The 24,134-nt window shown below is 36.2% G+C and overlaps 2 protein-coding genes across 10 annotated transcripts in view; both read left to right on the top strand.

The window, feature by feature from the left end:
• Nucleotides 1-20,444, top strand: part of LOC142358248 (C-Jun-amino-terminal kinase-interacting protein 3-like) — a 90,354-nt gene extending 69,910 nt beyond the window's left edge. For all 7 annotated transcript variants that reach the window (XM_075409696.1, XM_075409721.1, XM_075409702.1 and 4 more), the window contains 5 exons: nt 494-987; nt 5,058-5,229; nt 14,190-14,300; nt 14,841-15,272; nt 19,625-20,444. In XM_075409696.1, coding sequence (XP_075265811.1) covers nt 494-987; nt 5,058-5,229; nt 14,190-14,300; nt 14,841-15,272; nt 19,625-19,974 — 1,559 coding nt within the window. In that variant the 3' untranslated portion in view covers nt 19,975-20,444. The remainder of the gene's footprint in view (nt 1-493; nt 988-5,057; nt 5,230-14,189; nt 14,301-14,840; nt 15,273-19,624) is intronic.
• The window catches only part of LOC142358300 (bridge-like lipid transfer protein family member 3B), a 381,846-nt gene that overhangs the window by 7,072 nt on the left and 350,640 nt on the right, over nt 1-24,134 (top strand). The window lies entirely within an intron of this gene.

Raw genomic sequence — 24,134 nt, 5'->3', positions numbered from 1 at the left:
AAAATGACTTCCTGGCTTTGAAACTTACTTTTCTTTACTTTAATTCGAAGAGATTAGGTCAAGCGAGTGCTTGCCACTGGATTTGAAGAGTGTTTGAGGGCTGCTACTAGAGTCAACAGTAAGCTAAACAGACTTTACGTGACGTCTTTTTTCACTCTTATTGGAGTGAGTATTTTGTTCATTTGCGTGATTAAGTTTTTCGTCACGCGTGACTTACTTTGCTCTCAAAAATGACTTCCTGGCTTTGAAACTGACTTCTCTTTACTTTAATTCGAAGAGATAAGGTCAAGCGAGTGCATGTCACTCTAAATGAAGGTTATTGGAGAGAATCTAATAGAAGCAGCAATAACTTATACGGATTCGTTATCAAAATATAACATCACAGAATTTAAGAAGTTACTATAATTTGGGATTACAGCTCTACGAAGCTATTGCGGCTATTTTTTGGCAATCTGTCAGCTATGTTTGCTTTTAAATAGTTTTTATGTTTTAGATGTTCTGAATTCAAGTGGGTCAGCAAACGGTAGCGTGTCATCGCCTAAACTAAACGGAAACAAAACAAATCAACTGCCCAAGTGTTACTGGCCGCCGAAAGTGACAGCTGAGAGAGATCTGTTGTCTTCGAGCAAGAACCCAACTGTGTGGATCGGGTGTGAAAATGGGAACTTGTTTGTCCATTCGGCCGTGGCTGAGTGGAACAAATGCATTCACTCTGTTCGCTTGCCATCATCTGTTAACACTATCGACTTTATTGAGCACCGAGTTTTTGTTGGACTTTCTGGCGGAAGTGTTGCCGTCTTCTACAGAGACTCCAGTACCCATGAATGGGACTTGCATAGTTACCAGTTGTTGGATCTGGGCAAACCAGCACATACTGTGCGTTGCTCAGTCGTGGCCCCAGCCGCGGCTGACTTCAGTCATATGAATCTTTGGCTAGGGTACCGAAACAAAGTACATATTGTTGACCCTGTTGATCTTAAAATAAAGGTTAGTTGATCGTGCAACCTGAATAATTTGTTGTGGAAAATGAGAATGTTTGTATAAAGCCGCTTTGCACTTTTTTACTTGTAAAGCAGCTTTTGTGCTAAGAAGAGCAACTGAGGCGCGATGTTCCTCAAAGAGAATCGTGTTAATGGAAGTAGCTTCCAATTGAATGCAGTTGAAACGGACTCAAGCTAATGATTAGGGTTACAATGCTTTTTCGTGATATACTTAACAAATTCAACAATGTCTCTAAGGCGCTTATTGTGAGCTGACCAGTACAATGCAGCAGTACCCGTGACTAAAAGTTAGGGAACATTTTTCATCGAAGACTTATACGGCGCCGTACCTGTCTTACTAGCTTTTTAATTGCTCTCGAACGAAGTTCATAGCAATTATTGTAAACGTGTGTGTCTTTTTTATGCAAAATTTTTGCTTGACAATTTTGACTTTTCGAGTGACTTTTACGCCCTTGACTTTTTGCGTTTCGCTTGATCTAAAATTCTCTCTCAATCACAATTTCAAGCAGCTGAATTCAATTGGCGGCCATTTAATACTGAAAGTCAAATGATAAGAGCGCCGAAACTGGTGCCATTTTTTACTTTAAAATCTTAATAGTGGTATATGTTAACCTCTAATGTGGTTATTAATAGCCGCCCTCATCTTCTCAGCTGGCTATTATAGAGCTCCTATTTTTTTACAATTCAAAGAATTTGAATAGTATTGGGGCGCTGTCTTTTTTAAGATCTGTTCACACATTTTCATGATTTTCGAAGTCAAATTGGAGTAGTGATTTTGGTCACGCCGAAACAGGAAATGGAGCGAAAAAGCGAGTGGTTTTGCGGCGTGAATTTTTTTCGCTCTAATTTTAAAGTAGAGTGCGAAACTGGTGTTTGAACAAAAATTCGCTTTCTCGGTAGTGGTTTTTTGTCATTAGATAAAAACAAGTCGGTATAGCCCTGCCTACCCAAACAATAATTCACATGTTTAATTGCTCTTGAACGAAGTTCATAGCAATTATTGTAAACCTGTTGGTCTTTTTTATGCAAATTTCCCGCTTGATTTTTTTGCGTTTTTCTAGAACATTTGACTTCTCAATTGAATTTCACGCTTTCGTTCTTAATTTTTGAGTGATCTCCATTGTTCTCACTAAATCTTGTTGCTAATATTTAATCGATCGCAGCGAAGAAAAAATAAGGGCCTGATACCCGCCTGTCGTTCGAGAGCAATTCTTCCGACATTAGCGGTTTATGTTTATTTAATGGTTTTTACGAATCGGAGTGGTTGTGAAAGGTAGTTATGGCGATCTACTTGGTTTTAACGATCCGGGGAAGAGTAACCTATCCTTCACTTCTTAATAGCCGCATCTTCCTGAGTGGCTTTTATAGCTTTCCTGTGTTTAATTACTCTTAAACTGGATTTGTAGCAATTATATTAGACTTTTGGTCTTTTTCTGCGGTTTTTGCTTGACCGATTTTCCGTCTGACTCCTTATGTCTTTTGGTAGTCAAAATGGGATAAGCAAGTAGCGCGGAGAGTACTAAATTCTTTTAGAGCTTTTGGGCTCACTAGACTCCGGTTCTTAGAGTTTGACGCCCCCACCCCCACCCCACAACTCATGTTGGGCGACCCCATAGGCTAGTTCAATCTTCGCTCAATCCGCATTTAAAGAGCAGTTGCTTTAAGTGGGAAGCGCAACTTGAACTGTGTAGATTCATTGTTGAAAAACACAATACAAAATAGAAACGGGATAAACCGAGAAAGCAGTGTTTTGTGTAAAGCAGTGCTTAATGATATTGATAATAATCCCTCCATCTTATTTAGAAGCAGGAAAAAGCTAATTACGTATGCCAAGCAAACGGTCACTTTCTTTTGTTATAGCTGCGAAGCTGTAAGCTGAGCGTAGCTATATTGCGGTGCTCTTGGTTTTTTACAATTCAAAGAAATTGAATTGTATTGGGGCGCTGTATTTTTTTAAGATCTGTTCACACATTTTCATGTTTTTTGAAGTCAAATTGGAGTAGTGATTTTGGTCACGCCGAAACAGGAAATGGAGCGAAAAAGCGAGTGGTTTTGCGGCGTGAATTTTTTTCGCTCTAAATTTAAAGTAGAGTGAGAAAACGGTGTTTGAACAAAAATTCGCTTTCTCGCTAGTGGTTTTTTATAGCTGCGAAGCTGTAAGCTGAGCGTAGCTATATTGCGGTGCTCTTGGTTTTTTTTTGTTTTGTCGTCTGACGCTCTTTTTCCGTTTTACATTTGTTCACACCGCAAAGCTGAAAAAGTAAAATTTTCTGAATGAATTCTTCTTACTAACGGCATTTGCGCGCGTGACGTCATTTCTCACTCGCTTTTGCGAAAGATTTTAGGTTATTTGCGTGATTAGATTTTGATCATACATGACTTACCTCACTCAATAAAATGACTTTTGCACTTTAAAACTTAAGTTTAATTTGAATTTGTTTAAGGTCAAAGGAAATCCTATGTGCAGTAAAGGTCCCTAATAAGAGGCTTCTGTGGAATGAATTTTAACAAGCTGTATTAATTTATTGCTGAATGTTTTTAGCCTAGTTTTTCGAGCGGCGTCAATTTTTTTTCAATTTAGATCTGTATCTGTTTCTATCTCTATTATATGGCACGCAGGTCTATTCTTTCGCAGCTATTCCGGCAATCTGCCGGCTATGTTTATTCACATGCGGCAATTTCACTTTGGGTTTTACGGTTTTTTTTCAATTTTTGGGATTGGATTTTTTTCTAAATCGTCTTTCCAATCCATTCATTGTCCGTTTTAAGTCTAGTTTTTTAAGTCAATGAAAATTCATTGAATTGTACGTCAGGACTTGTCCTGCTATGTTTTTTACAATTCAAATAGTTTTCACAATCCATTCACAGCTCATTCTGGACCTAGTTTTTTGTTAGAATCAAAATTACATATCTCACTAGCGGTTATTTGTTCTCCCTAGCAGCATTTTGTTTGACATTGATTTTCTGTTTTTTTTTTGTTTTTTCATATGATTTTTTAGAAATGGTTTTTCCAATTCACTCATTGTCCGTTCTAGGTGTAGTTGTTTGTTAAGTCAATGAAAAATCATTGAATTTTACGTCAGGACTTGTCCTGCTATGTTTTTGTTACTTCGTCGAACAAAAAATGTTTCGCTTTACCTCATTTTGCCGCTTTTTCAACATTTTGCGTGAAATCTTTTTGACTTCTCTAGGCTAGTTTTTCTCTTCTCTCATTCTGCTGAAAGTGATTTTGAACATCAGTTGCTCAGCAAAGCAATTGAAAATGAAAGAGTCAGTATAAAAAAATTGAAGTCAGAAATAGAAACGGGATAAACCCGTAAAGCCCTATTTTAGATGCCCGCTATTTGAACGTCGTTCCTATAAGTATTAGTTACTCTCTCTAATGCTTATTGGTATTGAGAGTAGCCCCTGTAGCCCCTCTCTCTAAGAAACAGTAGCCCCTCTCTCTAAGAAACAGAAGTATGTTCAACTACGAAATGCCATCAATATAAATCGGACTTAAAAAATGTTTTTGTACAAAAATCTTTTTTTTCAACATCTATTCCTTCACTCCCAATCATGCTTATTGGAATCAACGGCGGCTATTTTGCGGCAATCTGCCGGGTATGTTTTGAAGCCCACTATTGAACTCCCTTTGTCCCATTTAAGCTCCCTCCCCCCCCCCCCCCCCCCCCCCCCCGACTGAAGCAGACTGCAATTCATTAGAGCTCCAACTAGACGTTCGAGAGCAATTCTTCCGACGTTTAGTCGGTTGTGTTTAATTCTTGACATCTTCATTTTTGTATGATCTGAATTTCTTTCTTTCCGGGAGGTCACGGGTTCGAACCCCTCGCCTGTCCATTCTTTTGCTGGTATAAAGTTATTTAGGATTCACAGCCCTCTGAATTTAATTGCCCCGCCGGTCATTCGAGAGCAACTCGTCCGTCGTTAACCGATTTAGACTCTATGTTTTATCAGCCTGGGGAAAGGTTCATGAATGTAAAGGTCCAGGTTAGCTCAATCCGTGTTATAGTATGACATCAGTTCAGTATAAGTAATGAGTGTCCGTTGTCATAGGCCACAATCTCAGCTCACGTGAGGCGTGAGAGCCAGGTGCGCTATATGGCAGTATGTGGGCTGGGAGTGTGGATCTCTATCAGAATGGAGAGCACTCTGAAGCTGTTCCATGCCACTACACACCAACACTTACAAGACATAAACCCCGAGGCATCCATCATACGCATCATTGGTTCGTAACAGTCCGTTTGTTAAATTAAACTAGATATCTCTAAAGGTGCTGAACTGTCTAACTTTTAAATGCTCTAAAACAAAGTTTTTAGCAATTATTTTAGATCTGTTGGTATTTTTATGCAATTTTTTGTCTAACCGACAAATTTTTTGCGACTTTTTGGCTTGTAAATGGGATAAACTGTCTAAAACATGGGTTTTAGACACTCTGCAGTTCTCTTAGAGCCTCACTGGTCTTTTTAAGTATACGATTCATCGAAACTCTGCTGAGGAGATATGAACTCACGGGCAATTATTGAAGTGGCGGGCCATGTCGAGTTTCTTACTCAAAAGTAGGGAAAAATGAACTAAGATTAAGCACCCGCATTCGTGGACCACTGCTGTGTTTTCATAATGATTTTTCACAGCAAATGATGTTTAATTTCCATTGGCACACAGGAAGTTATGTGTGGTTGCCCCTCTCAATTAAAAATCTTTCTATGTTGTTCATCGATGAATGTTCAGTGAACCTGCAGGATATTGATTGTGAGCATCTCGCGATTATCATTGTGACTGAGACGTGTGCTACTTTTCTTCACTCAGCATGAGCGAGAAAATCAACTACGGTTGATAGGCCATTTAATTTACATCGTAAGGTTACAAGGTCGTAAAAATTCTAATCATACATTATCTTACTCCACTCGAGTGAGGAGGGAGGTAAGGGGACTGTAAAGCTAACTTCGGCGAAAACTGCTTGCTTACTTGTGTTCTCCTCTCAAGTCAAGCAACGGTGACTGGTTGACAGAAAATATTTTTGATTGCTTCATTTTGATTAAACATTATAATGATAAAAAACGAGAAAAAATGTGTGACAGTTTCTTGCCAGTTGCTGGGAAGCCATTCTTGGCTCGCGTACTGATTCTCCCATATTTTCTTCGAAACTGTCCTTCGCTTAACCGTCGGAGTGAAAGATGCTCAGCTGACTTCAACTTCAACAAATAAAGTAAATAAAATTTGTTTGCAAAGTGTTGCAAGTCATGTTTGAAAGAATAATTAGCGCGGATGAATAAAAATTTTTGTTAACAGAAATCCGATTTGAGGACAGTGGACAGAGAGTTATATAAACGCGAAGATTTGGAAACAACCAATATACTTAACACAAATTTTTGCTCAATTATAGCGCCAAATGCGATTAAAATTCACTGAGTTGAGAGAGAGTCTCTCTGATATCGCAACTATTGAACTCCGACTAAGTCAATGCGACGTAAGAACAAAAGATTGTCATCGCTTAGCAAAGTTATTTACAGAACAGTTGTTATTAATAGCCGCCCTCATCTTCTCAGCCGGCTATTACAGCGCTCCTATTTTTACGATTCGAAGAGGAGTATTGGAGAAGTCCTTTTTACAATTCAAAGAATTTTTACAATTCAAAGAATTTGAATTGTATTGGGGCGCTGTCTTTTTTTTTTAAGATCTGTTCACACATTTTCATGATTTTTGAAGTCAAATTGGAGTGGTGATTTTGGTCACGCCGAAACAGGAAATGGAGCGAAAAAGCGAGTGATTTTGCGGCGTGAATTTTTTTCGCTCTAATTTTAAAGTAGAGTGAGAAAATGGTGTTTGAACAAAAATTCTGTTTCTCGGTAGTGGTTTTCTGTTCACATGCGGCAATTTCACTCTGATTTTTACTGTTTTTTCGATTTTTTGGATCGGATTTTTTTCTAAATGGTTTTCCCAATCCGTTCACAGCTCATTCTAGGCCTAGTTTTTTGTTTTAATTGAGTTTTCATTTCTCGCTAGTGGTTTTTTGTTCACATGCGGCATTTTGACATTGATTTTCTGTTTTTTTTCTTATTTTTCTATCTCATTTTTTAAAAATGGTTTTCTCAATTCACTCATAGTCCATTATTGGTCTAGTTTTTCTGTTTAGTCAATGAAAATTCTTTGAATTGTACGTCAGGACTTGTCCTGCTAAGTTTTTTTTTTTAATCAATTTTATTGGAGTGATTTTTGAAGCGGCAAATGAAACGCGTGAAAAAATTAGGAGTGATTTTGGTGCTGAACAAAAGTGAAGAGCGGAGCGAAAAGAGAGTGGTTTTTGTTCATACCGCTGTTTTTGAGAGAGCGAGAAATTGATATGTGAAAAAATTTTCTCTAAGCGAGCGAATTTTTTTTGATCACGTGCGGCATTTTAAAGCAGTTTTTTTCATTTTTTTTCGTTAGAGGGTTGGTTATGATTTTGTTTTAATTTTAGGCTGGTTTCGGTAGTGGTTTGAAGGTTTCTGGAAATTCATATGAATTTTATGATAATTCGGAGTTAATGTATTTTGCTGATTTTCGGGCTAATTTTTGCGTTTTTTTGACGATTTTGTTTTACTGGCTCAAATGGGTATTGAAGAAACCCCTTCTACTTGAGCAATATTATGATAACAATTGGTTACAGTTTTGTGGGCAACAATCTTTTTTTTGTTGAGAAATAAGACAGAAAAATGGCGAAAATTGGAACAATTTTTCTTAATTTTTTGCATTTTTTCGTTTTTCTGTTTTTAGCTAAGTTACTTTGCCTATTATGACTTGCCTATTGTTTTGCGACCATCTGGATACCCTATTGGCTGAAGGGTTTTTTCTTTGGATTTATATGTATTTTGAAATATTAAAAAGTTTAGTAACTTTTTCCAGTTTTTCAGTACAGTTGTTTTTAAAAGCTTTTTTTTTCATAATTTAGCCTAAAGTATTTTTTTCAAAATTCACATAAGTGGTAGTTGTTTTGATGAAGTTATTTTTGGCAGAGATAGTTTTTTCGGGATCTCAATTTATAACAATTTGATCAGATTTTTTATGATATTTGAACAGATTTGATTTTATTGTTTTTACTTTCTTGTTTCATGACTTTGTTTCAAGATAATCATAAATTAGTGAAAGCACGTTTTGTTTGATGAGTAGTTGGATGGCATTTAAATGGATTTTCACTTCGAGTCGTTTCCGGAATTCTTCCGGCTATGTTTTTTTTTACTTCGTCGAATAAAAAAATGTTTCGCTTTACCTCATTTTGCCGCCTTTTTAACATTTTGCGTGAAATCTTTTTGACTTCTCTAGGCTAGTGTCTCTCTTCTCTCATTCTGCTAAAAGTGATTTTGAACATCGGTTGCTCAGCAAAGCAATTCAAAATGAACAGAGTTAGTACAAAAATGGATGTCAGAAATAGAAACGGGATGAACCCATAAAGCCCAATTTTAGATGCCCTCTATTTGAACGTCGTTCCTGTAAGTCTTATTTACCATCTCTAATGCTTATTGTTATTGATAGGAGCCCCTGTAGCCTCTCTCTAAGAAACAGAAGTATGTTCAACTACGAAATGCCATCAAAATAAATCGGACTTAAAAAAATGTTTTTGTACAAAAATCTTTTTTTTTTCAATATCTTCTGTTATTTCAATCCCAATCATGCTTATTGGAATCAATGGCGGCTATTTTCCGGCAATCTGACGGGTATTTTCTTTTCCTTTCACCTTGAAATACAGCCATCTTTAACTGTTATTTTTACAATTTTATACTGGATCTTTAATTACGCATCAGCTACTCAAATGGCTATCCTAAATTTAGGTATTCTTTTGTGTATTTCCCTTCACTTTTCATTTCCTTTTTTGTTTTAAAGTTGTTCCATTGCACAGATTGAGATTTCTCATCTAACGCTTTTAACTTTTCGTCCTTAAAAATTGGAGAGACAGATAAAGCCCGGGGACAGATTAAGTCGCTGAGCAGCTCTCGTAGATCTCTGCCAGTCTCTGTCAATGTACAATTCATCGAAGCTACTGAGAAGACATAAAATCATAGTGTGAAGGGTATTTTTTGGCGATTTGGGGCTATTGCAGGCCTTCTCTTAGGTTTTTTTTCAATTGTTCAAGATTTTTGTTACGTCCACATGACGTCACAATATCTTCAATTCTGCTTTTCTTTCATTCCTTCATGTAATTTCAACTCAACTGCGTGCATGATGCATCATTTTTCACTTAGTGGACTGATTTTTTTTTGTTCATTTGCGTGATTAAGCTTTTGTTCACACGTGAATTACCTCACTCTGAAATTGACTCTCCTTTACTTTAAATTCTAAGACATAATGTTAAGTGAGTGTGTGTCTCTCTAATTGAAGCTAATTTGAGAGCAGTCAATAGAAGCAACAATAAGTAAAATAGATTCGTATTTAGGCTATTATTTAGGCGCTCTCCTTTTTCAATTCAAAGAATTTGAATTGTATTGGGGCGCTGTCTTTAGATCTGTTCACACATTTTCATGATTTTTGAAGACGAATTGGAGTAGTGATTTTGGTCACGCCGAAACAGGAAACGGAGCGAAAAGCGAGTGGTTTTAAGACGTTAAGTTTTGATAGTATTTTAAAGTAGAGTGAGAAAACGGTTTTTGAACAAAAGTTCTCTCTCTCTCTCGCTAGTGGTTTTTTGTTCACATGCGGCAATTTCTTTTTCATTTTTACTGTTTTGTCGATTTTTTAGATCGGATGTTTTTCTAAATGGTTTTCCCGATCCATTCATAGTTCATTCTAGGCCTAGTTTTTTTTGTTTGAACCGAATTTCCAGTTCTTGCTTGTAGTTTTTTGTTCACATGCGGCTTTTTGACATTGAGTTTGTTTTTTTTTATAATTTCTTTGATCAGATTGTAGAAATGGTTTTCCCAATTCACTCATAGTCCGATCTAGGTCTAGGTTTTTTTGTTTAGTGAATTAAAATTCTTTAAATTGTACGTCAGGGCTTGTCCTGCTATGTTTTTTCATTCGCTTTACCATTTGGTCACAATTTTTGTGTTTCATGAGTCACTTTTTCATGCTTGACTTCTGACTTACCTCACTCACTCTCTCAATTGAATTGATTTTAAATTTTTTCACTCATTGAATTACGTAATGTAGTGAATACGGTCAAAGTCAAAAGCGCAAAATCAAAAGAAACGAGATAAACAGGAAGCGCGGTTATTAAGTCATAGTGCAGCAGGTTATCAAAGTTTATTAGAGCAATTGCTAGCTGAAATAAGTATTTAGCTTAACAGCATTAGGCTTAAAGCTGAAATAAGTAGTTTTAAAGATCTAACTGAAAATGCACAGCAAATTTGAACAGTTTTTGAGACTGAAAAAAAAACAAAATAAATTTGGCCAATTTCTATGTTTTTTTTCTGTTTAAATCCCAATGTGCATCAAGCGCGTCAATAGTGGATATTTTCCGGCAATCTGTGGGCTATGTTTGTACTTTTTTGAGACAGCAGATCTACAGAGCTATTGCGGCTCTTCTTGCCAGCTATGTTTGTTTTTTAATTGCTCTTGAACAAAGTTAATAGCAATTATTGTAAACTTGTGTCTTTTTTATGCAAATTTTTCGCTTGACAATTTTGCGCTTTTCTTCTAGAATATTATTTCACTTCTCAAGTGACTTCACGCTTTCGTTCTTCATTTTTGAGTGATCTCTATTGCTCCGAAGTAAAGCTAATATAAAATCGGTTGCAGAATAGGAGAGCTAAGTGATCTGTAGCGCAGTGGTTAGTGCTTGTGGCTGTGGATCGGGAGGTCAGTTGTTCGAATCGCGGTGGGGGAAATGTTTTTTGCACCCATAAAGAAAAATTGATCTAGGCTACAGCCCCTGAATTAAAGTGCCTCGCCTGTCGTTCAAGAGCAATTCTTCCGACATTTGTCGGTTTATGTTTGTTTAGTCTTAGCTTGATTTGAATTTTTGCTCAAATGTTTGTATTGAAATTTCAGAATTAAAAATTGTTTCTGGTGTACTAAGTGTGATTTTCGGTAATGTTATTATAGCTGCGAAGCTGTAAGCTGAGCGTAGCTATATTGCGGTGATCTTGGTTTTTTTTTTGTTTCGTCGTCTGACGCTCTTTTTTCGTTTTACATTTGTTCACACAGCAAAGCTGAAAAAGTCAAATTTTCTGAATGACTTCTTCCTCTCACTAACGGCATTTGCGCGCGTGACGTCATTTCTCACTCGCTTTAGCGAAAGTTTTAAGGTTATTTGCGTGATTAGATTTTGATCATACGTGACTTACCTCACTCAATAAAATGACTTTTGCACTTTAAAACTTAAGTTTAATTTGAATTTGTTTAAGGTCAAAGGAACTCATATGTGCAGTAAAGACCCCTAATAAGAGGCTTCTGCGGAATGAATTTTAACAATTTTTATTTATTGCTGAATGTTTTTTACCTAGTTTTTTGAGCGGCGTCGATTTTTCAATTTAGATCTGTATCTGTTTCTATCTCTATTATATGGCACGCAGGTCTATTCTTTCGCAGCTATTCCGGCAATCTGCCGGCTATGTTTCTTTTGTTTCTCGAGTATGCTCCTTTATTATGTCGATCGTTTTGGTTTTTCTGAGCTTCTCACGATTTGTTGGTATTTGGATAATTTTACTTTGGCTTGCCTTTCGGAATGGTGACTCACTGATGCTTTCAGCTTTTTGTGAGCTTTGTTTTTCTATTTTGATTGTTTGTTTTTTAAAAAATTATTGATCTTCGAGTCAAGGCTTGATTTTTTTGTGTTTATTAAGATGCGAATGGTTTTCTTTGATCTCGAAGGCAACTAGAACAATGGAGATCACTAGCGAGATTTTTCTGCGCAAAATAATTTTGGAAAGTTATATTTTACTCCTAGAAATTTAACTTAATGTTATTCTCAATTTAATTGTATCAATTTTTCGACCTGTTTTTGTATACTTTAACCAAGCAACAATGTCCTAAAGCTAATTTTGCATTGTACAAGGCTGTTTCAGTCTTAAAAAGTACTGCGCAACAAACTTTAGTATCCAGGAAATTATTCGAAGGTGTTCTATCTGTCAAAAATCACTTTGACTCATACAAACTTTTTTCTGCTTTTCTAATGTCTCCGGGTTAGAGTCGTAGAAAGGTTCGGAGATTATAATTGATCTCCGGGTATTTTTAATAGCCGCCGCTGTCAGTCTCTCATTGGCTATTATGTAGTTGGTCTCCTTTTTACTACTCGAAGAAGAGTATTGGTGATCTGTTTTTTTAAATAAAAAGTTAATGACTTTGTATTTAGAGGATGTCGATATTTTTGATCAGGTGCACCGTTTTTAAAGCGGTTTTTGTTTTGACTCCTTTTTTATTGACTTCTGTTGTTTTTTTGCAATCCTTCGCTTTGGTTGACGATAATCTGAGGAATTCCTGCTGAAGAAATTGGTGTAATTTGAATCGAATTTTAATGGTTAGGCACTTTTTTGTTTTTGATTAGTTTTACCTTTCGTTCATCTTTTTCGTTTTACGTTTTCAAGTCTTGACTTTCACTTTTGAGTCCTGACTCACCTCGCTCACTTTCATTTGAATGGATTTTAATTTGTTCCACTCAATGAATTACGTAATGTAGTGAGATCTTAACGATGCACTACAAGTGCAAAATTGGCTCACATTTCTCATTTGTGGTTGCTTTCTAGTTTCCGTTAATTTTGTTGTTTTTTCGATCTTTGAGCTCTGTTGTGTAATCATTTTTCATGGTGACGACCCTATGAAAATTTATGAATGGAATTTATTGTTTCAGACTTGAGTTTTGGTTTCGAGAAATGTTTAAATATGATTTCTATTTGGTGGGTTTTTTGCCAATTGTTCCTCATTTTTGTTTGATATCCTAGGAAAAGCTTTTCTGTGCACCGTCAGCGATTTTAATTTCGTCGTAACTAATATTTCAACTACTTTTTGGGTGTAACTGTAAATTTGGGTGTAAATTCGGTGTTTGGAATATTTCGGTTATTCAAATCATTAAATGTCTTTGCATTTTTTGACTGGAGGAGGGCAATGTAATTTTACAGGACCCCCAATGCTAAATTAATTTCACTTGTGTTTAATTAAATTATCTCAATTTGATTTTCATTTTTAAAATTTTTGAAGATACCTTAGTTACTTTTTCGTACAATGTGTCGGCATTTTAGCGTTTAGCACGTTTTCCAGCATATAAGCTGTGTTGTCCTATAGTTTTGCTCTGCTTTTTTGAGTGGTTCAAACATTACATGATTTGAGCGTTTTTTTATATTTTTATTTTTTGTTTGTAAATGATTTCATTAACATTATGCAGCTCTGTGATCTATTTTTTCTTTATTTAGTTTCTTTATTTTCTGATATTTATTTAATGACATTTTGCAAAATTTCTCGGGCTAGATTTTTAAATAAATTTGTTGACTTGGTTTTAATCTGTTTCGTTTGTCGTTTTCCTGAAAAATTTATTTTCAGCAACAGGTTAAATTAATTTAACCAAGGTATCTGCAACAACCGAGAACTGAAATGCAGTGACGCAAGAATTAAAAACATTGTTCTTTGAGACCTACAAAATTCATTTCATTTTTCAAGATTGCCTTATGATTTTCCAATGTATCTTCGTCGCAGAGTTAATTTTAGTTTTGAAAGAGTTCCTGAGACAGGTTATCCTACAATATTTCGACTGGTCAGCTTTTTCAGTTTGTCAATTTTGTCCATCTTAATAATTTATCGCAATTTATTTGCGTTAACAGATGTTTCTAATTTCAAGATTAAAACTTTTCAAGATTTTACAGTGAGGTTTATTTGTCCTTTTTGACAAGATTTTTAAAATCCGTGCGTCTGTTTTTATGGTTCTGAATAATGTCATTCTTGTTTGTGTCCTTGCTTCAATGGTGAATTTTTTATGTTGCGACTTGGGTTATGTGTTTAACTAAATGTTTAAGTTAACTCTGTGGAGAAGAATAAGTTTAAGTTAACTCAAGAATAATTTTTGCCGACCAAGATGATGTTCTGAACTGCAGTTGCTGAAGATCCGACGCTTTGTGTTGCTTCCGTTGTTCTTTGGCTATGTTTTGAGTTAGTTTTACGTTTTGATCACAATTTTAGTTTTTCATAAACCAGCGGTATGTTTTAAACAAAGAACTTTTAACTGAAAGAATCACTTGATGCCTGATGTCATGCCAAATGAGGAACCAATCATTTGCTTTTTTTTAGGTCAAGCCTGTCGAATAAATTTTCTGCGCATTACATCACTGAGCTGCATTGGGAACATTCTGTGGATTGGGACAAACGTGGGAGTCATCGTCACACTTCCAGTTGGAGAAGGTCCGTATCTTAAGGGAACTTAATTTAAGCTTCCAATTTTTAGTTTACTGGATCAAATATTGCAATGCTTGCCACAAATCAGCTCTCATAGATGGATAAAATTTTTAATTGCTCTAGAACGAAGTTCATAGGAATTATTGTAAACGTGTTGGTCTTTTTTATGCAAATTTTTTGCTTGACCATTTTGTGCTTTTCTTCTAGAACATTCTTTGACTTCTCAAGTGACCTTTTCACGCTTTCGTTCTTCATTTTTGAGTGATCTCTATTGCTCGCACTCCGAATTAAAGCTTGTTGCTAATATAAATTCGGTTGCAGCAAATCAAATGTTTTTTTCCACCCGCCTGTCGTTAGAGAGCAATTCTTCCATTAGTAGGTTTATGTTTGATGAATGCTGAAACAGCAACGCTGAAACATTTCTATAAGTCAGTTCGCTCAAATCGTTTCCACGTGTACCTGCCCCCTCCCCCACCCACACCATGACAGGGAAGTCCAATTTTTGCAATTTGAAAGGCAATCATTGCAACGAAATGGATTTTTCAGAGAGCCAGTCAGCAATCTTATCTTCCTCCAGTCGAAGGTCCAGCATGTATAGAGACAAGGGAGCGACTGCTAAGCCAGGGGGAATTGTGCGCGTTTTCAATCATTCCGAAGATCCCACCTCTCCCAACAGTCAACAACAGACAGCCACAATAGCTCTTACGTCATCACAAAGTTCCGAGAGGTCAATGACCTCTTCGTCCAGCAACAGTGGCTGGGAGGTCCAACTTGTATCCAACGGTGACTCACCCGGCAAGTCACAGACACTGACTCCTCAGGTGCAGAGGACTGCAAATACGTCTTTGATGGGACCGAGGTCCCCTGCTGGGGGGAGTTTGCTGTCGACGATCAGTGTGCCCTACTGCAACCTGTCTCAAATGCGTTTGTCATTTCACGCGCATAGACACGATGTCAAATTCTTCGTTGGTGCTAAGCGTAAGAAACGTACCTATTGATTTTGTACCCATAATCAGTATTAGCTTTCATGATTCTGCGACTTAATTGGTCTCAGAAATTGATTTAAATAGGAACGTAGCGATAACCCTGCATTTTTTGAGTTTATTAATAGCCACCCTAATCTGCTCAGCCGGCTGTTATAGTGTTCCTATTTTTTTTATTTTTACAATTCAGAGAATTGGAATTGTATTGGGGCTCTGTCTTTTATTGCTCTCGAATGAGAAGCAATTATAGTATACGTGTGCGTTTTTTAGTGCAAATTTTTCGCTTGACCGTTTTGCGCTTTTCTTCTAGGATAATCTTTGACTTCTCAAGTGACTTTTTCACGCACTTCTTTTTGATTTTTGAGTGATTTCAATTGCTCTCACTACAAAATAATTTTTGTTGTTCAAACAAAACCGATTATGAGAGGCGATGACAAGTCCGTGATAGATGAATGGTTAATACCTCCGTGGAGGTGAAGGATGCGGACTCAGAAGGTCGTGGTTCGAAGCCTACCGTCGGCCGATGTTTTCGCACCTATAAAGAAAATTTTTATCGAGGCTACAGCCCCTGAATTAAATTGCGCGCCCTGTAATCTGAGAGCAATTTTTCCGACGTTAGTCGGTTTATGTTTTAATTTACTGCATCAGACAATGAGTCGGGACGATTCGAGTCGTTTCCGGTATTCTACCGGATATGTTTTCAATTGCTCTCACTCCGAAATAAAGTTTGTTGTTCAAACGAAGACGATTGTTAGAGTGACGATGACAAGAAACATACCCGAGTGGTTAATGACTCTGTCGAGGTGACAGAATCGGGTTCAGGAGGTCAAGGTTGGAACCCGACCTTAGTCTGTTGTTTTTGCGCCCATAAAGAAAAATTTATCTAGGCTACAGCCCCTGAATTAAATCGCCCCGCCTGTCATTCGAGAGCAATTTTCCGACGTTAGTCTGTTTGTTTTTATTTCGACTGGAAGTGGTGATCTATTTTTACGGCAATATCTTAAACCTCCCAATCGCAACTTCTTGCATACGAAAAACTATACGAATATGTGGAGCGTGTGGAGAATATAAGCAGCTTCTTATCGGAAGTAAGCAAAAGTACCTTAATCCAGGATAGCTTTACAACTTAGTTTAAAAATAACGGCGCTTTGACAAAAATCCGAGGACATGGTCACCTATAGTCTCAGATCATTTCTGTCCAGTAACAGCAATGCCATTCCGTATATTCCATTTATCTGCCCAATATAAGGTTGAATGTTGTACCTATTGATAAACTTTCGGCACCCTTTTCCTGTGTAAAATTGTTGAGTTATGCACGACTAAGCGTTCGCAAATGTCACTAGATTTTTAGTTATTTTCGATTTAATTTTTAATAGCCGCCCTCATCTTTTCAGCCGGCTATTATAGCGCTCCTATTTTTTTTTTTACTTCGTCGAATAAAAAAAATGTTTCGCTTTACCTCATTTTGCCGCTTTTTCAACATTTTGCGTGATATCTTTTTGACTTCTCTAGGCTAGTTTCTCTCTTCTCTCATTCTGCTAAAATTGATTTTGACAATCAGTTGCTCAGCAAAGCAATTCAAAATGACCAGAGTCAGTATAAAAATTGAAGTCAGAAGTAGAAACGGGATAAACCCATAAAGCCCAATTTTAGATGCCCGCTATTTGAACGTCGTTCCTATAAGTCTTAGTTACCATCTCTAATGTTTATTGGTATTGATAGTAGCCCCTGTAGCCTCTCTCTAAGAAACAGAAGTGCGTTATGTTCAACTACGAAATGCCATCAAAATAAATCGGACTTAAAAAATGTTTTTGTACAAAAAATTTTTTTTTTCAATATCTTCTATTCTTTCAATCCCAATCATGCTTATTGGAATCAACGGCGGCTATTTTCCGGCAATCTGCCGGGTGTGTTTATTAATATTTAATGTCTTGAACCTCACCATTTTTAATGGAAATAATACCTCGACTACGTTATGTGATTAGCATGTTGTGTTACACCCTTTTTTGGGTACTTTTTCACAAAAAGAAGCTTAGAATGCTCTTCGATAAGTAAACAAACTGAATGATATATGTTACAAGCTTTATTAATTGCTCTCAAACGAAGTTTGTAGCAATTATATTAGTCCTGTCGGTCTTTTTTATGCATTTTTCGCTTGACCGATTATTCGTCTGACGCTTTTGACTTTTCGTCCTCAAAAACGGGATAAACAGGTAGCGCCCAGCGGGCATTAAGTGCTCTTAGAGCCTTTCAGCTCAGTTTCAGCTCAAACTGTTTTGGAGACTTATACTTATGGTGTGAAGGGCGGTTCTTAGAGGTTGGCACACCCACCCCCCCCCCCCCCCCCCCCCTGTTGACCCCCCACCCCCACTATTGCCTCCACCACCCACCGCGCTGTTTCCCCCCCCCATCAGCCTCCGGTGCACCCCCCCCCCCCCCCCGTGGCTAGCTAATGACGAAGCCAACCGCTCGCAGGTCGTTTGGGAGCAATTGGCCCGACGTTAGTCGGTTATGTTTGTCAACTTACAAATTAGTTGCTAGTTTCTTGGAAGACTGCGTGTTCTATTAGCCATTTCGATATGGAATCAATTAGTTTCCTCAAAATAGTTTTCTGATGCTTATTTTCACAGGATATGCGAATTTCCAAGTTAACTGTGTAAAGAATGATGACCGATAACTTTGTAATCATTCAATATCGAGTTTAAATTCATTTCAACTTTTGCTCATTGAAATTACTTAGTGTCAGTAACGACGTTCCATCGGCTATCCTCATAGGGAAAATCGATTGAGACTGTTTAATAATGGCTTGAGTTTTTAGCTTTTGGTTTAGTTGTCTTTGACGCCAATCGATTACGAAAAGATTTTGTGAGCTTTTGATGTGTGCCTGCATTTACAGTTTTCCAACTTCCTGTAATGTTAGCGTTTTTTATTTTGTTATTTGATTTGTTTTTGGAAGTTTTTTATCTCAACAAAGCTGGTCCAATTCTTTTCAATATCCAAAAACCAGGTTTTTATTTTTGAAGGTTTAAATTTGTAGGTCGAATTTCTATTTCATTAATTTTTTGCTGTATAATTTTTTCTGTAGAACTACTACTCACGGTTGCAAATTGGATGAGAATCAACGAGGAAGAAAAAATCGATCAAGCTCAGACAATAAAAATTGCCAATCAAACTTTTTGATACGTTGATATTTTGTTTCCGGAATTGGGAAATTAAGACGTTTTTGCTTTATTAGACGGGAAAATTAGACGGATTGTGGTGCAGGTTTTTCATAGTTCTGTTTGATTTTCTCGCTTGGTTTTCTGCTCTTTTTTGAAGAACTAAGATCTTAATCCAGTGTGTTTCTTTGGAGATATTAGATGTTCAAATTGAAAAGAAATGAGAGTTTTTCAAACGCAAATCTTAGTTGAATTTGCTTTTACCTGAAACATAATTTCTACATCATTGGCCCCTTTCCTAACTTTTGATAAAACAATGTTACAAGGTTGCGGTTGTATACAGGCGTTCTTTTTTGAAGTTTACTGAAAAGAAATCATGAAAAGTTAAATCATTGTAAAAAGTACCTCTTTTTTGCGCGTCTAGCCTTCCTAAGCTGAAGCTAGTTACAACTAAAGCTAACCCGTGCGAGTCCCCACAAAAGGACTTATTTCTTAAATTTCTCTTGTTATGCTACTTTTGTTTGACCGAGTTTTTCTTTACTTTTCATTTTGTTTGACCAATTTTTTGGTCAAACGAAGAAATGCTACTTACTTACTCTAGAAATGTTACTCTAGGCCTAGTTTTTTAAACCAAATTTCCATTTCTCGCTAGTGGTTTTTTAATCACATACGGCATTTTGAAATTTTTTGATCTCATTTTTTTAGAAATGGTTTTCCCAGCTCACTCAGACCATTCTAGGTCTAATTTTTTGTTTAGTCAATAAAATTTCTTTGAATTGTACGTCAGGACTTGTCCGGCTATGCTTTTTGTACTTCATTTTCAAAAAAGGGACAACAGGTAGCGCCTGGGGAGTGCATTGTTCTTTTAGAGCATCTCAACTTATTAGACTCTTAGTATGGGATTCACCTCGTCGCTCCCCTCCTTCCACTTCACGCCCCCTTCACCCCCGTCCTTGCACATCGTTCCACCCCTAACCAAGCGCTCGACCCCGCCTCCGTGCGGCTCACCCCACGCACCTTCAATCAAGCTAAGCTAGCCTCCCTAAACTGTAGCTACTAGCCGCTGACGAAGCAAACCGCTCGTCAGTCATTTGAGAGCAATTCGCCCGACGTTAGTCCGTTATGTTCTCAGTTTCGGAGCTGGAAGGAGGGTTCTATTCGAAGAGAAAAATCAAGTGTCTGAATTTAGAAGCGAGCGTGGCAGATCTCCAGTCATCAATGTCCTCGACCTCATCATCCACCTCTGCCGATAAGAAGAGTGACTCTGCAGAGACGCTGCATGTGATGAGTGGTGGCAGGGGATACATAGACCACAGGATTGGAGACAAAGTCGATGACAGTGAACAGAATGTTCCTGTTGTGGTATCATCGACCAATGCAAACGTACCATCCTTGACATTGGGACCCTCGACTATAAGTGGAGCACCTAACGGAACTTCGCCAGCACCTGGCGCAGGGAATACCAGAGCTTCCAAACAAGTTGCCAAGAGCCAAAGAAGTCACATTATACTGTGGAAACAGGACTTACCTTCAGAATGACAGTAATCAGAAAATATTGACATTAAAATGAAAAATACCTAACAGAACGTAAATTACGTTTGCTTTTAATTTAACCTTGTAGTAGTGTAAATAGTTTTGGCTTGGTTTTGAGCAGATTTGAAATTTGCCGCCTTAAAAATGCTCTTTCTTTAAGTATTGCTCTGTTGCATTCGTTGTATGTAAGCATTACATGGCGATGTTTCGCTTCATGGTGTTTATTTATATATATTTAGTGTCATTTTTCATTCGAGGGTTCTTTTGTTGATGGCCCTTTCCTTCCATTGCTAAGTCAATATTCCTCAATCACGAATGATAGATAATTTAATATTTTATGATGAATATGAATTGCGGTTTTAGAGACACAGAATGTACGGTGAAATATGAATTGTGGATATTTTGAATGCGTTTAATGAATTGTGACAGATTCAAATTCTTCATCAAAATTAGATCTAATAGAAATTTATTATGAATTCTATTCTTTCGATAGCGAGTGACTGAGAAAAAATTAGTGTTTCAAAAATCAGCGAATGATAGGTTTGCTTTTAGGCATTACAGTATATTTGTATGAACTAATCTTTTTTAAAATCGAAATCCACTCTACATTTTCATAGTACCGAAACCAAGGTCCGTCCTACTCGTGCCCTCGCTGAACTTGGAATTTTGCGAATTGACCAATTTTTGCTTTAAAATGAGAATAGCGCCTTAATCGTAATAATAGTGCTTTCATTTTGTCTCGACCCGAATAATTTGGAGCTCTAATACTCGAAGCTTACAGAGCTTTCCTATTTTTCATGACACACTCCATTTGCATTTAGCCTTATACTTCACTGATTAGTGACTGTAAATCTATAGTGACTAATAATGACTATAAGATCTGAAGTTTTGTATAATTAATGTAGTGTACGATTTTAGCAACTCAACCATGTCAATAAAAGATTGCAGTAAAAGCTGTCAATTGGACGCATAGTACCGTGAACAGGGATGGATAATTTTGAGTGCTGTATTAACGCATTCCAACCTGCCTGAGACATGTTCGATTTCTCTCAAAAAACATAATTACACGAAACAATATATTAACATTGAACATAGATAGAAGGGAAGTAATTGTTTTTTCCAAGAGAGATCAGCATCACATTGAGCAATTTTATTATAATGGTAATATCATAAAACCGAAGGTCAGTTGTAATCCAGGCTCAATTATTGACGACAAATTGAAATTTGATGCTGAGCTAAACAAAATGTTGACAAATTGGCGACTGCTATTATGTCAATGTATATAGTGAGACATCTTTTACAGTTAAAAGCAAATGTACTTTTTAAATGACTTGTCCTGTCATCAAGCCAGAGAACAGATAGGCCAAAAATTGTGTATTGCAGTTTACCAAATGCGTAAAAACTTAAAAAGCGGAAGGGATTTGCCAACAAAAAATTGCTATACTGTGCAGATTTTTCCGAATATAATTGTCAATCTAAATGGAGTGACCACTCAGTAATCAGAAATCTTTCCAAAAAGTGGAAGAAGATGGCAATAGAAATCTGGAAAGAGAAAAAAATTCAACAGAAATTAATTAGAGAAATGATCAAATTACGTATACGTGTTCCAATAGATAAACAAGTACAAGGTTTTAGAAGTTATTTGTACTGGTAATTTAGGGATCAAACTTTTCATATGTTTATGAAGTGATTAAAATGTAAATGTTTAACCTAAATGATTATAATATTTTGAATTTACATTTTAGATTAAAATACCTTGACTGTTTTCCGAAAATTAGCTTTTTTAGAACTCAGCGTTCTGATTCTCTTAAAGTGTTTAACTATGATTCTCTTCAATATATTATAGCCAACACGGAATTAAATCTTGTTTTTCAGTGTAGAGGTAGATTTTCAATTCTGGTGGACTCCAAAAACTTGGCAAAACAGGAATGGAGCGAGAAAGGCGACAACTAAAAACTCTTGAGAGTTTAGAGTTAAGATCTATCTGAAGCATACCTTGATCTCCAAAAGGAACCCGTTCTATATGAACATTATCAGTGTGATCATTTGGATCGAAAATATTTAAATTTTTTCTCACTTTTAGCCAAGTTCTTCTCGATAGCATTCCTCAAATGAAAAATAAAACAGCCGCAGGCATTACTTACGCAGAAGAACCAAGGGTTTGCGAAATCACAACAGACTTGATACAACATAAAATGTAAAAAACTATAGGTGCTGAAATTCATCAAGGATTATGTTTAAAAAAGTATCATAGCTAACATAAAAACGAAAATACAAATCCTTAAAACGAAAGTGAACTCTGGAGGCAGTAGAAAACTGATAAGAATGAGATGAAGTAAATTTACAACCGTTTGCATTAAATTTATTGGGATCAATCTTCTCATTGAAGTGCCTATGATTCGATTTTTTTCTATAGTTTTCATATATATCAATCTCAAGAAAAAAATTAGTAAAGAAATTCTCCACTCTTCCCCTATCATGACTGAAAATTATTTTAACAAAAGATCAATATTCACAATTTTAACTTTGCTCTAATGATTATCTGGTATTTTTCTTACGTCAATAATTTTGATTCGATAGAGTTAAGTTGTTGAAATAGCAAACAACAAAATTACTACAGGCAAAATTTTTTGTAGGTAAAAATTGTGAGTGAATTATTAAAAAACTAAATTTCAGTTAATTTAACCTTTGCGATTTTAATTAGCTGAACTCTAGTGGCGGCAGTTCACTACTAAAAATCAGATGAAAAGTGCGCAGAAATTAGAGTATTTCTTAAATTTAAATTTCATTAGTAGTTTTGGTGGCATATAGTAGCCTCTAATGACAGCATTTGAAGCTCCCTTAGTGATTTTAGTTACTCCCTTCCTCTGACTGAAGCAGGTTATCATAGATTCAAGCTCCCATTAATCGTTGGAAAAGAATTCTTCGGACGATAGTCAGTTTTTTTTATGTCAATGAGTCAATTTAAGGTATAACTTGTTTGACGAAAATGTGAATTTCAACATCAGATTTCAAAAGGAAGGTCTCCTTCGATGTTTCAGTTATTCGTGTAATTTTTTTTTAATTGTTTTTGTGGTTTCGTGCTCAAATTCTCCTCTACGACTAATTTGCATTTATATAACACTTTTAATTTTTCTCATCTTAATTAAGTTCTCTGTATAACGCTACACCTGATTTTAAATTGTGTGATGATAAATTAAGATTTCTGAACGTTTCGCAGCAGTAGTTTTTTGAAGAGGTATTTTTGCTTTTGTGAATTCATCTCCTTTGTTGTTAAAATTTGTTTTTTTTTTCTGTATACTTTGACTACCAATTTAGAGCAGCTATTTCGGTAGTATTCTTGCTCTAGATTAGAATCACCCTGATTGTACAGAATACATATGAATTTGTAGTTCTCTAAAAAAACTTAAATGAAATAATTCTCCAAGAAACTATATTCAAACAATTGAAAATACCATTTGTTTATACCAATAAAAAATTTAAAAAAACAATTTGGCTAGACTTTAAAATTAACTCGATTGAAAGTTCAGGGTTATCTTCTTCACTTTTTCATTTTGCAGTTCTTTTTTGGGAAGTACTTTTTGTTATTGCCTTCATGTAAACTAATACATCAATAGTTCCGGTGTTTACCAAGGGGTACATAAAAATACAACATATTCTAAGCAGTTGAACATATATTTTGCGTTGCAACATTTATATTTCCTCTAGCCTTGATTGATTTTAGGCTTAAGTGTTTCACGCTCAAGGAAACTCCACAAAGAGGAAACAAGTAATCGTATTAGAGTTGCGTGACATTAATTTAGTTCAAATCACGTGGCCGTTATAACATTCGTGACTCAAACGAAGTCAGTGAGAAAAGCTGGCATTCGACGAAAACCTAGAAAGGGTTTCAGATGTAAGTTAGAATTTGAAGTAACCTTAACCGAGTCAGTTAACTCTGCTTGGAACATGTAATTTGTAAGATTTAATATTAAGAATTGCGGATAGAAAAAATGGCTTTGTAGAAATATGGCTTTTTAAAACTTACAAGTGACTCTTTCGTTTATTGTTACAATTATTGCAGAAGAAATTGTTACAATTATTGCTGACCTTCAAAATTTTCGTTGTTATTTGATGGAAATCATTTTGTTTACAGAACCACTGAATACCATAACCTCCATTTAATG

This window comes from Convolutriloba macropyga, chromosome 2 (genome assembly GCF_964194025.1).
Source record: "Convolutriloba macropyga chromosome 2, txConMacr16.3, whole genome shotgun sequence".
In the NCBI taxonomy this organism is placed as follows: domain Eukaryota; kingdom Metazoa; phylum Xenacoelomorpha; order Acoela; family Convolutidae; genus Convolutriloba; species Convolutriloba macropyga.
The sequence above is the reverse complement of the archived record's forward strand: the minus strand, read 5'-3'. Positions and strand labels throughout refer to the sequence as shown.